This window comes from Thermobia domestica, chromosome 13, assembly GCF_964235325.1.
Source record: "Thermobia domestica chromosome 13, izTheDome1.hap1.1, whole genome shotgun sequence".
In the NCBI taxonomy this organism is placed as follows: Eukaryota; Metazoa; Arthropoda; class Insecta; order Zygentoma; family Lepismatidae; genus Thermobia; species Thermobia domestica.
In genome coordinates this window covers 85,368,383-85,385,707 of record NC_137466.1, presented here as the reverse complement: position 1 = coordinate 85,385,707, position 17,325 = coordinate 85,368,383, and the positions used below count along the sequence as shown (strand labels likewise).

The following is a 17,325-nucleotide window of genomic DNA, read 5'->3' as shown; positions in this document are numbered from 1 at the left end:
AATATTTTAAAATTATTTACCAGTAACACAGACAATATTTTCCTACATATGCCAAAATATATTTAGTGAATATTTTTTGTACATCTCAGAAAATATTTAGAGAATAGTTTCTGTGCATGACAAAATATTTAGGGAATATTTTCTGTACATGACAAAATATTTACAGAATATTTTCTGTACATGATAGAATGCGAAGCCCATAGCCCAACCCGGTTACCATTGCAGATACGGAAACAAGGTAAGATATAGAAGGAAATTTTTAAAATGCAGCAAGTTTTGTATTTATATTAGTATACTGCCCAATAGTAACGAGAAGTACAAAGCTGCCACTGTTGAATAACACTGAATGAAAGAAAGTGTGGTTTGAAATTATTTGGACCAAAGGGAACGGAAAGACACAATGAAAAATATAGTGCAAGACCCAATTTCGCGTCCTTCGTATCTGCTCCCCCCCCCCCCCAACACCGTGGTTGCTACGCCACTAGCGTAGATATTGCATTTGCATGTTTATTCTTCACTGTGTCTCCTTTCAATTCTTCTCGGTGTAGCTAATTTTAAACCACACATTATTTCATTCGTGTAGCCCAACATGATGTATGGTAACGCATTTTCTTTATTGAGCGGTACACTAGTACAAAAACAAAAGTGTTGCTGGAATTTAAAAGTGTCCTTACATATCTAACCTTGTTTTCATATCTGCAATAGTAACCGAGTTGGCCTATGGGCTCCAGCCTTTTGCGTCATTGTGTATATATAATGGCTTCTTGCTGGGAACAAATAGTGGGTCGAAAACAAGGCGGCCATACTGTGACATAGCAGCTGGAAGAAAACATAATATTCTTCTGTCCAATTTTACCTGCTTAGACGCCTTTGCCTCACTCTGTCTTCATGACGAAAAACCATTGCGGCCCACAGACTCAGACAAAATAAATAAATAAATTAATAAATAAAAATAAAATAAAAAAAATATTAATAATAATAAAGAGTGTAAATTGTAACTACAATAATGTTAGCTTGTTCTCATAATTTTAAGCATTATTTTTTACTCAAAATCTTATTTATACAAATGGTTTCTGGGTGTTCCACTGGTGCTACTGGTATATGGCCACGTCGTGCATATATGTTGGGGTGTCTTATGTGACTTACGAGATTCAAACTGGATATCAGTGTGTTCATAATCGTCGCCTGCCAGTTTTGAAAGCAGCAGTATTGGATCCATAAAAAAAAAAAAAAAAAAAAAAGATTGAGGTTTAGACATCCAATTCAAGAAACAATTGTTGGCAAACCTTTTCCTATCTTAAAAATAATAAATTCAATATAGCCGCTTTGAAAACTGGCACGCGATGATTGTGAAGACTAATTTGCAGTCTGAACCTCGCAATATGACATAAGACACCCCAACATACATACACGGCGTGGCCACATACCAGTAGTAGCAGTGGAACACCCAGAAACATTCTGTGCATAAATAAGATTTTGAGGAGAAAAAAAATATGAGAGCAAGCTATTATTATGTAGTTATAATTTACACTGTCCACTATAATAAATATGCATATATATCAGTTTATATCGGTTAGTAGTTAAATAAAAATGTAAATGTACACTATTCTGGTTTTATTTATTTAAATTCTCTTCAGCAGAATCTTCATGCTGCTCGTATTATTTGTTTCTATACATTAAGAACAATCTTCTCAAATATCAGAAATTCACATTTTAACTTGTAAAAACTTGTTCCAGGAAATTATGTCACTGACACGCTAATTCAATAAAAATCAACAACAACAATATTTATGGATGTTGCAAAAAATATGTTCCACAAATCTACGGCGCATGGGGAATAGATCTTTTCACGAAATGTCACATTTTTGCTACTTTCAAGAAATATCACATTGCTGAATAACAAGAAATACTCATTTGCTTCTGTATAATCTCACTTTTGATTACCACAACTAACTCTAATTTCGACGCTGGGAATTGTCACTCCAAGTTCTGTGGAACTGCAGCTGAATTCTTAACTGATTTTCTTGTTCGTCTCTGTATGGCATGTTGAAGCCAAATCCCAATAATCTACGCGATCTCATCGTTAGTTACGTTTCTCTCGTGTTGCAGTTTCTGAAAATAAAAATAATAGGCAGTGTTTAATAACATAATAACAGCAGGGAATGATTAGAGATCAATTATTACATCTTAAACTTACAAAAATATTTAAAATGTTTGTGTAGGACCTACAGCAGGTTGTGAAGACAATAATGTGTTACAAAAGTAACATCCTGAAGAAAGTGTAAAGGGCAAGGAAGACAACAGCTAAAGCTGAAGGTGACATACCTCAGACTGTAGCTTAATTACGGTCGTTTTAACATGTTGAAGTTAACATGTTGAACTATATTTTTAAAAAGTATAGCATTTTATAAATATTAAACCTAATATTAAAAATAATAATAATTTGAAAACATGTGGCAGCATTTGAGTTGATGAAGAACTAGCGTCTCATTCCGATGGCTCCGATCTCAAATCTGGGCCTGATCATTCTTTTTCCCTCAGTCGCACAAGATGAATGCCGAGATGGTTACTAAGGCTTTGATGACCGCTACCTTGCTCGATTTCTTTGCCACGGAGCAGGCCATACATATTACTTTGCCTTATACAAATGAATAATTTTGATAATGTAGGAATTAATCATGAAATGCTCAAGAAAACTACCAACATGACAGAACAATTCAGTAAAAAGATGAAATATATTTTATACATATTCAGCTCTCTCTTCCACGGACACTTAAATGTAACGTGTCACTTGAGGACAGGAAAATTGCACATTTTGCTAAAATAAGGATTTCCAAAGCCTTTTAAATGTTATAACAGCGGTTGCAGTATATGCTTTTGGGAAATAAAGTTCACAGGAAGATGGTTCTGAGAAGTATTCATGGCACAATAGTAAGTATTTAAAGCGAAGAAAATAAAAAGGGCACCAGATTTTTTTTTTTTTTTTAATACAATATTTTAAACATAGTGTATCCCTCTTCAAATGACAACTTCTATATTTTGTTTTCCACTCTGAAAATGAGATTAAAGAACAGTAGGGAGAGTTTCTTACCTATTATTGTGTTAGTGGTTAACGAGGAAAGCTCTTTCCTTTTGCAACGTGCCAATTAAATTGCTCAGCTATTGCACTTGTCTTTTTCATGATGTTTCTTGTGATGGCTTCTAAGCTGTGGCCTCCCAGTTTTTCATTTCTTAGACCTGTAATGAAATACACATTAAGCACTCAAGTAATAGTAATGGAAATTTAGAGCATACAACTGATGCCCTTAAACAAATTACATTGATTTTAGACGACAGTCTCACCGAGTCAGTTGCAATTGGCGCATCCTCAAAAATTAATATTTGCACTGACGTTTTATTTTTCCAATAAAAGAAAAATTACATACTAATTTTCAAGCAGTTGTACAGGTTTGGCAAAAACCATGGTTTTTATTGAAAAAAAAATTTTTTTGTTTAAATAATTTACTCTATGTATTTATATTAGATATGGACAGAAATTAATTTGTTTCGTCTTGGTGTTATTATGCAACAACAAGGTTATGCTGAAAGGGAATCCAAACCGCTTCTCGGGTTACATCCAAGAGAAATTGTCCATTTCGACACGAAACCGGGACTAATTGGTGACAAGTGAGATTGTCGACTCACTCACGAAGGACTCCTGATAAAAATACGTTATACTGATCTTTACATAGGCCTAGTTGTTAATATAATTGTCAAGAGTCATTTCGGAAGGACAAAAAGATAAGTAGTTACAGAAGTAAAAACATTATACAAAATTACATATAAATCAAGAAACTCCCGCCTTAGCCATTGGGAAAATCCTATTATTAGTTTAAATGTATTTGTATGTAAAATTTTAAGTTCAACGTATCATATTAAATGACAAATTTATTATGTAGATAACATTCAACAAAATTAAAACAAAGTCGAATCCAAGCTGATGTTGGAAGCTACGTAGGCAGTTGATACATTTTGCCAATTTCTATCAATATATTTAAGCAACCTTGGCTTCTTTATAAAACAACAGGCATTCAGGCAAGTAGAAATATACAATTTGGTTTCGTTTCGTATGTTTAGCCTTAACATCCTTATGAAATACAAAAGTTATCACGAAGAAGACTTTCGTTTAAAGGGACACCTAATCGCTACTTGGTTTACACTTGAAAGATGGGTTGTGGTTCGACCGAGAATTGAACACGGGACCCCTTGATTAAAAGATGAAAAGTAGATAAACATAATGCAGATGGTGTGATATGTGGAAACGTCACCATGAAGTTCACACGATTTAAAGCATTTTTCGTTCTTTTTTTCTTTTTTTGGTTTAAACCTGTTGGGTTTTTTGAAAAAAAAACAGCCGTTTAAACCAGCCAACCCTGCCGTTGTAAATTAGAAATTGATGAAAGCAACGTTTCTATAAAAAATATTATGAAATCTACAGGAAGACGAGGAATAATTTAACAGTTTTAGAATATACACGGTGGTTGTAAAGTCAATACCTATTTTTAATCTAGATTATCCTAGAAACTGGCATCAGCTTAGCTGGCCAGTTAACATTTTAGAAGTTGTGGAAAATGCGGGTGCATACGTTGCAATGTAACTTAATAACCAAATGGTGCACTCTAATAATGTATTCGATGAAAATAAAACTGTGATAAGTTGTTTAGTTTTAGAAATATTCATTGTTACAAATAAGAACTGACTTTACACCCACGCTGTATTCAGGGAGTAGTAATGCAGAAAACAAACTATTCGCGAACATGGATGAGAGATACTTCCTAGCATGCATTGTTTAACAAGTCACGTATTTCCAAACTACTTCCAAAGCAAAGCCTACACGAAGTTGTTCTATCAGAATTCATAAATATCAAATTCTGCGGAGAATTGTAGGTACTATAACGTCAGCAACCTATATTAATACACTAGTTTAGCACAGATTGAAAATATTATGTATAACTCAAGAAGCAGGTATTGTACATGGAAATTAAGATGAAATGAAACATTTAGTTTAACGTCCTACGTATATGCATCCAGGGTGAGACGCTGATGATGAGAAATGAATGAAATAGTGGAATAAAGTAAGTGGGAGGAAACGGGACAGCCCCGAGAAAACACACGCACACAGCTTGTCTACCACAAAGACCGCTTGGCGCTAGCTGGGATCGAACCAAGGACCCCATGCAGCAGAGATGAACTACGTACTTTCTAAACGTTTCAACTAGTTCTAAACGTACTCGCTTCACTGTCAGACCAACAATTGAGCCTCTTTCACTCTAATATACGGAATTTTCAAAAACTCCGGTCCGATACGGTTTAAAGTGTATATATATTTTTGGATATGTATAATGTAATGCTTTATTAACTGTTATATTGTTTCATATCGTTGTATGCAAATTAGAATAATGAAAAATTGTACCTCTCTTACTTAAATTGACGCTATTTTACTATCGGATGTAGATTTAAATGTATAAATATGTACACATTCAATGTTCTTGTGACGCGTCCAACTCATACGTTCATGTTGTGAACAATTTGTATGAAAACGTGTGAAAATAAATACAATACAATCAGTGTTTGAAAAACCCGGACTTTTTTGAAAAAGCCCAACACACCTGGACCCATATGGGGTTTTTTGGGATTAATTGTTTTTTCTTCGGGTTTGAGGTTTTTTTTAAAAAAATATTCCAATGCCTTTAGGATAAAAGTGTTAAAATGTGATTTATATTTCAAGATTATGATTGTCACAACTTGCAACAATTTCACTGCTGTTTTGAAAAATGACTGTCATTTTGAAATTTTACGTTGGATCGCCGCCAAAACATATACAGTTAATTTAGAGTGTCTTGTGCTTCTACTCTGAAAATTTCAACTTGAAAAACTGAAAATTGCGGCGTGGATACCCGCTATTTTGAAATTTTAGGTTGGTATGCCGCCAAAATCTGAACATGAGAAATTTAGTTTGTCTCGTACTTGTACCCTGAAAATTTAAACTTAAAAGACGGAAAGTGGTACCCTGTTGTACGCGTGGTACAGGCAGACGAACAAACAAATATAGAACGAATCAGCCTAATACCCTCACTGACATTCGCCAAATTTATTAATTGAGAACAAATATATTAATTTAATTTAAACAAATCAATCTGTAACTCATGTTTTATAAAATAAAAGTTTCAAAATGTCTTAAATAAAATTAAATATTTTCTAGCGTAAAATAAATGGTTCTATTGTTGAAGTTCACTTCTGATACTTTGTGCGTTGAATTACGGGAATTTCCCGAGCACTTGTTGCAAGACCGTTCTCCCAGAAAATTAATTTAAAACATTTAACATATACTCCAATTATATGCCAGTAGCAAGGCTAGCTCTATAAAAATTGTTGCGTGAGTACCGCAGGATTCTGAAACGCGTATTTTTGGAGAGTGCGCATCTCAGTTTTTAAGTGAAGTCTCGACACGACTACGGTAGGTACCACAGTTTTGGCGCTATAGACCTTTAAAGTTTATCTTTTCATATTTTCGGCAGCCTACAAGTCCGAAAGGAAGCAATTGTGCACCCAGGTTGGTCTATACTTTTTGTCTTATTTTGCTGTCAGGAATCATCTCAAAAACGTTGTCGATGTTGTTTTGAAACACCCTGTATAATTCAATTTCATACAGTAAATGTTTCAATATGTCTTAAATGAAACTAAATATCTTACAGCGTAAAATAAACAGTTTTATTAGGGACGTGGTGGCTCAGTGATAGAGCGTTCACCTCCGGTGCTTGGGGTCCCTGGTTCGATTCCAGCTCGCGCCGTGTCGACTTCTTGGTGGATAAACACCGTGCTCGTGAGTTTTCTCGGGTTCTTCCGTTTCCTCTCACTTGGTTCATTCCACCATTTCATTCATCTATATATATAAAAGAGAACGCACAAAATCCTTTGTCCGCTCATCACGCTAATACGGCTGAACCGATTTCTTTCATTTTTGGGGGGTTGTTAGGATTTGGACCCTAGATGGTTTTTATCATATCACTTTAATTTTCAATTACCAGTGTCTTGAGATAATTGACCAATCAGGTGTCAATACGTACAAAAAATCCTTTGTCCGCTCATCACGCTAATACGGCTGAACCGATTTCTTTCATTTTTGGGGGGTTGTTAGGATGTGGACCCTAGATGGTTTTTATCATATCACTTTAATTTTCAATTACCAGTGTCTTGAGATAATTGACCATTCAGGTGTCCATACGTACAAATCCTTTGTTATTAGTTCATCATAGGTATAAAAATAAACGTATTTATATGCAACCCGCATGACCCTGTGACTCGGCGGGTTAACATAACTGACAGGCGCTATAAATCACTTGAAAGCGAAAAAGTAAAAATTATCTAAGTAACAAAGTTTATTGCGTTCCGGGATGACCGCAGCGAAGCGGGGCGGGTTGGGGTGACCGCAGCGAAGCGGGGCGGGTTGGGGTGACCGCAGCGAAGCGGGGCGGGTTAACATAAATGACAGGCGATATAATGTTAACATTAGTGCAATCTTCTATGGTTTTTATCATATCACTTGAAAGCGAAAAAGTAAAAATTATCTAAGTAACAAAGTTTATTGCGTTCCGGGGTGACCGCAGCGAAGCGGGGTGAACGCTGCTAGTTTCTCATAATCACGGTCTCCTTTAGCCTAACAGGCATAACCGTGGGACGTAAAACTGAAAGATTTCATTTCAATTTTTTTCAAATAGTTTTATTGTTCAAGTATTCAGTTCCAATGCTTTGTGCGTTTAATTGCTGAAAATTCCCGAGCACTTATTTCGCGACGAAGGTTTATTATTATTTTCCGAAAATGCAAGCTTTCTTTACTGTACATCGAAACTTCCACTAGTACAAAGTTTGAATTCAGGACTTGAAATAGTAAGCGTTACGCACCCTTCGAAACTCCGAGCACTAAGATTCTTAAATTTGACACGAATTTTTACGCTATTGCTGCTGTTGATTCTACAGAAAGCTAGTTGAAAAGTAGCAACAAATAACTAAACTAAACTGTTGTTGGAAAACCAAACTCTACTGAAGAATACCACTGTTACCATCAAAGATAATAAAAAATAATACTAATAGTTTTATTAATACACTACATATTTACTAGTAGTACCAGCACCTATAGCACTAAACCCATCAGATGTATGAGGGATAATGTCCTTCGGCGTCGCTAAGTAAGCGAGCACACTATTCACGGAAAGTATTTTCTAAAATATAAAATTGCATATTTTACTTGAAATAGGATATAAGCACATTCCATAAATTAATTTGTTCTATAATTATCTCAATCTAAGGTACGGCTTTTCAAAATGCATTCAGTGCATTAAGAACTTTATAAAGGCCTCACTTTGGATGTTGTATACCTTAACGTGAAAGCACCTAATTTGCCCAAGGAAAGTCCAAAATCTGATAAGAATCACTTCCAATGTGATCACGTTAATTGCACCAATAATATACTAACGAAAATCTCAAAAACCCAGGTGGGTCCAACCCGAAAAAACCCGGTGTTTTTTTCCGGGCTGGACCCACTTGGGCAAACCCTGAATACAATACAATACAATACAAGAATAATTGTAATTTTTCGGCAAATCTAGTCTGATGGCCCCCTTGAATTTTATATATGCTAGGTGAAATATTTACATTCGCCTGCCGCAAATCACTTAAGAGACAATAACAAAATTAGCGAAAGAATTATAATTTTTCAACATATATTTCGAGCGGCACGCCAATAGTAAACCTGCACACAGAATTAGGCAACACTCTAGCAGGCTGTTGTACCAAATTTTGACGCATTTCTTGCATCTTCCAGTTTCTTTTTGCAGAACATGCACTAAATGAAAAATCCTTAAGTTTCACGTCCCACGATTATGCCGCTTAGGCTAAAGAAGACGGTGATAATGAGAAATGAGTGAAATGAAGAAAGTGGGGGAAACGGGAGAACCCACGAGCACGACGTTTGTTCACCACAAAGTCGACACGGCGCGAGCTGGCATCGAACCAGGGACCCCAAGAACCGGAGGTGAACGCTCTAGCACTAAGCAACCGCGCCTCCCTATGCACTAAATGAGGAGCTCTAAAAGAAAAGGCGAAACAACTTGTGCTAGGTGGCCAGTAAAAAAACAAGAACGCTATTTAAGCGAGTCAGGGCAGAAGCACAGCAGGGAAGCCCGAGCGACAGCGTAGGGAGCAGGAACATCAGCGACAGGGGTGGGGGGTACGCATAAAAGAGGATGGTCATTCACAATATTTGTAATTATTCTTATCTTCAAAAACACTTAATTTCGATCCTTAAAAAAAAAAAAACACCTTTCACAGCTAATACACGTGTGTTACACCCCCTTTCTTTCTCACCTTTACGACTGAAAACAGTGTATGCAGGGCTATTGCCTCTGTTCTGAATTTTTCTTCGTGAATACATCTTTTCCACACTTTGCGCAGTTGATTTTACGCGCTTCACCATACCATGATTCTGCATAAACTTTATAATCCTTCTCTCTTTACTACACAATTCTTAAAAAAAAAAAATCACATTACGGCCATCGCAGATGTTCACACTTACGTATGAACCGGAAATTCCCGTCGCTTACTCTTACCCTATTTGCATTCAAAATCCATTTCAATAAGCTGTGCAATGACAGAAATAAGTTACACTCACACTCTTATTCCTTCACGAAAAATACTTCACATTTTACCTATAAATTTTGCTCTCGATGTAAACGTCTGCTCGAATGAACCCCACAATTATTATGAGCTCCTCCGTGGCTAAGCGGTTAGCATACGCGCCTTTGACGTGGGAGGCCCGGGTTCGATTCCCGGCGGGAGCTCATGTGGTTCGGATTCCACGTTAATCAGTAGGTCCACGTCTCATATAGCCTCGCTGCTGAACGGGACGTTAAACCCAAAATCAACTCAACCCACAATTATTATAACCCAGTGGTGTATTTAAGGGGGGCGTCCGGGTTTAAGCCCATTGAAATTGTACTTACTATATTAAAGTAAATAAATTATCTTTCAGAATTTTTTCATCTCCAGGAACAAAGTTAGCCAAGCGTCTGTCCCCTAAAAAAAATCGTGAATACGTCATTAAAATGGTAATATACGCGCCATTATCCCTTGATCAAAATAGAAGAGTACGTGCCTGCTCCCTTCGGAAGCACCCCCTTGGGCCCCCGCCTTCACCCTCCATGACTCGGTTAGATGGTATTCGTGCTTTTTAGTAGCCCCCTAACACAGATTGATTTCTTTTTTTTGTACTGTACTTCTTATCCACACATCAGGACTCAGTATAAATACGCAAATCGTAAAAGAATTGTAACTTTTCGACAATTAATTCTGACGGTCTCCTTGAATTTTATCTATGCTAAGTGAAAAATTTATACTTCGCTTGGCGAAAATCATTGAATACACAACATGAAAGAAAGTGGCGAAAGAATTATATCTCAGTAAGTATTTCGAGCAGTGTTTCTTCCAGACCTGTTTTTGGGAGGGCAGTGCCCCCCGGAGCATCCAAAACAATACGTTTACAATAATAACTAGAATAGTATTAGCAATGCCCCCGGAACATTACTTCTGAAAGAAACAGAGATTTCGAGTGGCACGCCAGAAGTAAATCTACACGCAGAATTATTATAACCTGTCATTAAAATGGTAATATACGCCTGGTAACTCTTTACTATGGGCAAGGTAGTAATATTATAAAATACAAATCGCCGAGAGAGCGTTAGCGATTGAAGTCGGATTAGAGCCCCGTAGGGCACGTTATCTTCTGTCTTTCCTTCTTGAGAACTGTAACTAACTGCAGGAACAGGTTCAGATGAATGGTTTATTGCCACTGCCTTGCCTAAAGTAAAGACTTGCCCACATCTTTTCCCTTTGGAAAGCATCTACTCGCTCCTGTTGTCCTCCACCTTCGCCCTGTTCTGATTCAGACAGTATTGTTGCGAGAAGTTTCTAGAACACAGGTCCCCATATAGGTTAACAGATTTCTTTCTCTGTACCAAAGTAAAGTATTTAATTCACATAGTATTGCCGAGCGAGCGTTAGCAAGTGAAAGCGGGTTAGAGCCCCGCAGGGCATGTTGATTTCTGTCTATATTACATATAAATGGGAAGGGAGACCTGTGTTTTAGAGCCCTGCCTATTGGTGCTTTTTAGTGGCCACGTAGGCTGATTTGTATTTTTTGCACTGTAGTTTTTACGTGATACATCCGGCCCCGTATATATATACGCAAATCATAATAATAACTGTAATTTTTCGACAATTACTTCTGACGCTCCCTTAGAATCTCATCTATGCCATGTGACGTATTTCAAATCGCCTATCGAAAATCACTTAGGAGACAATAAAAAGAAAGTTATTAAAATAATTCATTTTTCAGCAAATATTTCGAATGGTGAGCCAAAAGAAACCTGCACGGTATTTTATGTATAATCATAAACAATGGAAATCTAGCCTCCCACATGAATTTATTACAGACAATAAAGCTAAATTTTACAGACAATAAAGCTAAATTTTTTTATGTAATCGTTCTACTTACCGACTTTTGTTGTAAGCTTCATTTCATTTCATTTCGGTCTCCAATTGGACACCTTCTTCATAGGCACGACCGTTCAGATCCAGATGCCTTCTTCCTATTTATATAATAAATATAACTGTAAAATGGTAACATTCGAATTAGTGTTTCACATGAATCTTTGATCTTTAGACTTGCCGGGATTCTGTCACAACTTCACAGGAACAGATCATCAAATTCAACATATCGCGCAAGGAATGCTGGTACTTTTGAGAAACAAATGACGGTTGATGTAGCGATGCTATTTTGCGATCTGAAATAAATGCCTGTGCGATGTCACCAAGATATTATAAATTTCAAATTTTTAACAAATATATTTATTTGATGCTGCTATAATTAGTATAATGATTGGTAATAATGCTACTACGATACTCTTGTGAGAGAATTGATTCAACATTCGATAAAATATTCTGGAAATAATTCTAAAATATTGCATGAAAATATTTCATTTAAGTTACAGGACAAGGTAACAAAAACATTTCCATACAAAATTAATAGGCGTTTTAAAAATATTTCTGAAAAATATTTCTCATATTACGAACGAATTTATTTTTAAAATATTCGAAATATTTTAAAAATTATATTTCATATGTTTTCTTGTAAGAAGAGAAAAGATTGCATATGACATGTTGGAAAACATTTTATTCTGTTCACAGGCCTATTCTGTTTTCTTTATCATGTAGGCCCTATGTAAAACATTTTTAGTGTTACTTCGAAAACATTTTCTCTTTCAACTAGAGGTAAAAAGTGCGGGGGGATGCCGCCCCCACCTGGCAAAAATATGTACGGCGTCTCCCCAGTTCCTAAAAAATACAATGGTCAAAGATAGTCAGGGGCAATGGCGTGACGTCATCCGCTACCTACCGTCCCCCCACCTTTTCAAATCCACTTTTACCCCTGCTCTCAACATTGAAAAGATATTACATTACATTCAACACAATATTTCTATTACAATTTGTGAAAATTTTCCTTACATTATTTTCTACTAACGTTCTAAAAATGCGCATCCTGTCAGTGGCGTATTTACGATTTTGTTTCGTGGAGGGAATTTTTGCTAACTTTATTCCTGGACATGTGAAAATTGTGCAGGATATTTTATTTACTTTAATATAGTAAAACAAATTTTGGTGGGACTTAAGCCCGGAAAGCTTATTTAACGCCACTGCTTCCCAGGGGCGTCATTTCAGACTTCACTTGGGGGGGGGGGGCAAGAGCACTTCCGACATAAGATTTTCACGTTTTGTATTAGTATATTAGTAGACAATCGATTAAAGTATATGTATTCTTCAAACTCTTGGGGGGGGGCAATTGCCCCCTCCTGCCCCCCCTAAATGACGCCCCTGCTGCTTCCTGTACTTCATTAAATATTCTCCAAACACATTTTAAAAAATATTTCCGGCAAATATTTAGGATACTTCTCAGATCTAACAAGGAATATGTTTTCTCTAATAACGGAAGAGTATATTCTGAAAACAATGTAAAAATGTTTCTATAATAGACCTATATCAGAAAATGTTGTTCACTAAAGACACAAAATATTTTCCAAAACAGAATGGAAAACATTTTTCTATTCATTTTTAATGTTTTCTTTTATCTGCTTTAAAGTTATATATTCAAAATTTGATAACATATTCTGGAAATAATACTAAAATATCATACGAAAATATTTAATTTAAGTTATAGAAGAAGATTACCAAAATACTTTTGTAAAAATTAAGTAAACCTTTTAAAATCATTTCTGAAAAATATTTCTTATATTACGAAATATTTTTTTTAAATATTCTAAATGTTTTTATAATATATATTTAATACGTTTTCTCGTAAAAATAGAAAATATTGCAAATAACGTATTAGAAAACATTTTTTAAATATGTGGAGTATATTTCGTTTCATTGTTTTCCGTATGACATATGGAAAACATTTTTAGTATCATTTCAAAAATATTTCCCTTCTCAACAGTGAAAATATATTAAATTAGATCCAAAACAATATTTCTAATATATTTTGTGAATATTTTCCTGGATTTACTTTCCGGCAAGCATTCTCAAAATGTACTCCAGGTAATTTCTGAAATGTTTTACAAACATTTTTGGGAAAATATTTTCGGGAAATATTTGGAATACATTGGGGAAACCAGCATGGAAATGTACAGAGAAGGAAAATCTTTTGGAAACCAAGGAAAATATTTTCTTTTGATTGAGGAAATATTCCTTGCTGTATGGGGAATCACGCCACTACCTTCATCTTGAATAATGCTTCCACACCTTTGTCACTATATTAAACGCAATGTTAACTTGAGAGCCGAATCACAAGCGCATTAGTACATGTTGGCTTGCGAACTTTTTCGCAAGGAAACCTTTGTGTGTGTATATATATACAGGGTGCGGCATGTAAAACCGGGCCGTAAAGTGAACACATAAAATGAAATGTAATGTATTGAATATGATTAACTACAACACATAAATGAAATGTAATGTATTGAATATGACTACTCACCTTCACAGCAGGTGCTGAAAGTGTCCTCCGCCCACTTCAACACACTTAAATCTAAACGCAATTATTGTTTTTTCATTGTATCATAGTATTTAAAACATTTATAGAAAACTAGTTGCGTCCGAGCCTTCGGCACGCTTTACACTATAGGTTAGAATCATGTTAACTGAATGCTTTGTTTTCATTTAACATTTTATTTTACTTTATTTTATTTTATTCACCAACCAACATGCGGTTACCAATGCTCAGATCTAAATATGGTTACAGCTCTTGTCCTGTTTTGAAATAAAGTGAAACAATACAGTTGTTAAAGTGCGATTAAATAGTCACAATAGTTTTAAATCCACAAATTGCCTGCGTGGTGTTGACTTCTGTTGGCGTCCGGCAGACAGTGCAGGTAGCGACATCCGTTACCTTGACTGTTTACTATTAGGAATCAGTATGATGTACAGAATCAAGGTCTGAGAAGTTTCCCTTTTATAATTAGGATATCACATAATTTTTCAATACAATTGTCAATGACTTTGACATCATGGTATTCGTTAGCAAAATTTATAATAAAGTTTTCTTCACTACAGATTTATAAATATGGAGAAATATTTCAAAATCCTGAGTTTATACTCGTCTATGATGTATGTTCTCTTTACTAACGGTCAAGTAACTTATATAAATTAGAATAATTGGAGTAATGTTATCCTAAGTTCTGTGAAGCAAATTAAAGGACGGACAACGAAAATGATGGGCTCTTTGCAATGTTATGATCGGCGAGAATAGAATAACTGTAGTAGTTTTTGATCACTATCACGCCATAACTATTTCTCGCTCAGTATGAAACTTATTCTTATGTGTTTTCAAGAATCCATGGATTTTGTAACTTTTACAATCCGCCTGTTATTTATTTATTTATTTTTATCGTGCCGTAGTCTCATTAATAATACTACCTGACAAGTGTGTGCAGGGCCCTTTCGCACTCAAGGTGAACACTACCTCTAAGAGACTGTGTTCTTTCTCGTACCTCATACACTCGTAGAATTTCAACATCGTAAACAAATACAGTATTTCAGATTTTCTTTTCCGAAAGCATTCACGGTTAATCCGGAAAGCCTACAATAATAGTTTGCTGTACTTTTCTATCCTTGTGCTGTAAAGTTCGTTTGTTCTCTGAAGTTGAAGATAAGCAGTTAAAATCAATTGATTGTGGGACGGAAGTGTTCGATGTAACATGCTGTGTGTGTTGGAATATACACATTGTACATAAACAAATAATAATATATTTAGATCTGCATTCACCTACTGACGATTACTTCCGTGTCTAAAATGTTCATGTAGATCATTCAATTCATTGTTCTTTCATGTGTAATGGATATATTATTATTTGCCTATCTATATTTTCGAGATAGTTATGTATATTCATATTTTACAAGATGTTAATTTACAGCATGTGTATTGTATTAACTAGTATCAGGCAGTCTTTTATTTAGTTCCTCATCGTCAAGAGTATGCGAAAACTAACATTGAGATGTGATCGATGATGTGAGCTGCAAATTTAGCGAAACGGTTGTCAGGGACAAATAAGTAATTAGTGAAGTATACATGAAATAAACAAGCGAAATAATTGTATTTTTAATTAATTCATTATTTCTTTCAATTTTAGGAACGCCGGGAAAGAGAGCAGCAAGATCTTGAGCTTGCAAAGGAAATGGCTGAAGAGGATGAAGATGGGTTTCCTTAATTAACTTTTATTTTCTAATGTATTTTGCGTTGCTGTGTTATGTACTAGCACATGAGTTTTGTGTAACCTCGTTTAACAGTTAATAAATTGTTATAGAAATAATTTATAAATCAACACACCTACTTTTTGAATTCCCCCTCCTTTTCTCTTACAGTGCCAGTAAAAAATTACATGTTGAAATTCTAATTGGAATTGATCCTTTTTTTTTTCCTGCCCTTCTGCCAGACTGTGAGAGTGGCTACGTTTTTTTTTTTTCATAACATTCATCCTTTTGTGTAATTAAACTTCAATGCCAACAATTATCGCCCTTTTAGCTTTCTATATCCAAGCATAGTTAACATTTTAATAATCTGTTTATAGCGACGAAAGTTCTATCATTTTGTGATAATTGGTGCTCGATATCTCTGCTTTTCTGGCGAATAATAGCTGACAGAAAGCTTTCAATAGAAGAGAAAATTAGTGCCCTAACTTTGTTAGAACAAGGGTTTTCTGTTGTTACTATGTTTTCAAAATTGTAAGTTTCAAAGCAGATTATATATCTTCTGAAATATATAATCATTTCCGTACCTCGTGCGATACACCAAAACAAATAATTGGCTTAGGAAGACTACAAATGAGTACAAATAGGACTGATAAAATTTTGAAATGTGAAATAATCTCTGATTTATCATTAACAGTCGTAGGTTTAAAAAAGAATCACCCAAGTTACTCAAAAATGTCTCAATCCAAATGACTTAACGTCTCGTGTTAAATTCCTGGTGGCGTCACTCGGTTGAAAAAGTGTAAAACGCTTTTTCAGGCCAAACACCCTGAATGAGGTTTTCCTCATTCACACCAGGCAAATGCCGGGGTGGTACCTAACTTATAGGTCCCAAGCCGCTTCCTTCGTTCCCCAGATTGTGTGCTCGCCGAGGGACGTCATCCCTCAAATCGTGATGGGCTACATGACCTTAGATGCCGAAAGCCCCAAAAAATCTTAAATCCTAATCCAAATGATTTATCATCGGTTTCAGGAAAACTTAAGACTGCCTTCACGACGTCCTGTCAAAAACCCACTTCTTGGAAGCAAATTCGTTCATCTGAAGACGACACATTCTTCCAGTGTTCTTGCGTTCAATGTTCATATTTATTACAAAATTAGTTTTATTATTATTATTATTATTATTATTATTATTATTATTATTATTATTATTATTATTATTATAATAATCAGAAGTCCTCTCGGATCGCGTAGGAAAGGCGGTCCTAAGTCCTTGGTGGTACAAAATAACACTATCGGGTCATCGATCCATATTTTCTCTTCTTCATGCTGTCATGAATACTGACCCCATCTTGCAATAAGGTGATGACATGTGGTTCATCATATCTCACTGTGACAAAATTGACGACCCGGTTTACATGCAGAATTGAACATAGGTTCACTTTACATGGATTCTTCATGACTGGGTAAAAAGTTTCCTGTAACTTCTCTGAAGTG

General features: G+C 35.4%; 1 protein-coding gene and 1 long non-coding RNA gene across 3 annotated transcripts in view; one reads left to right on the top strand and one right to left on the bottom strand.

Annotated features, from left to right (window-relative positions):
• Positions 1–15,962, top strand: part of Rpn3 (regulatory particle non-ATPase 3) — a 120,909-nt gene extending 104,947 nt beyond the window's left edge. For both annotated transcript variants that reach the window (XM_081736003.1, XM_081736004.1), the window contains one exon: positions 15,771–15,962. In XM_081736003.1, the coding sequence (XP_081592129.1) occupies positions 15,771–15,848 (78 nt within the window). In that variant the 3' untranslated portion in view covers positions 15,849–15,962. The remainder of the gene's footprint in view (positions 1–15,770) is intronic.
• LOC145668284 (uncharacterized) lies at positions 1,613–13,307 on the bottom strand. The gene is made up of 3 exons (XR_014128003.1): positions 11,588–13,307; positions 3,092–3,237; positions 1,613–2,112 (listed from the first exon to the last, which is right to left on the bottom strand). It is a non-coding gene; the product is annotated as an uncharacterized LOC145668284 (long non-coding RNA).
• Positions 15,963–17,325: the final 1,363 nt, after the last annotated feature.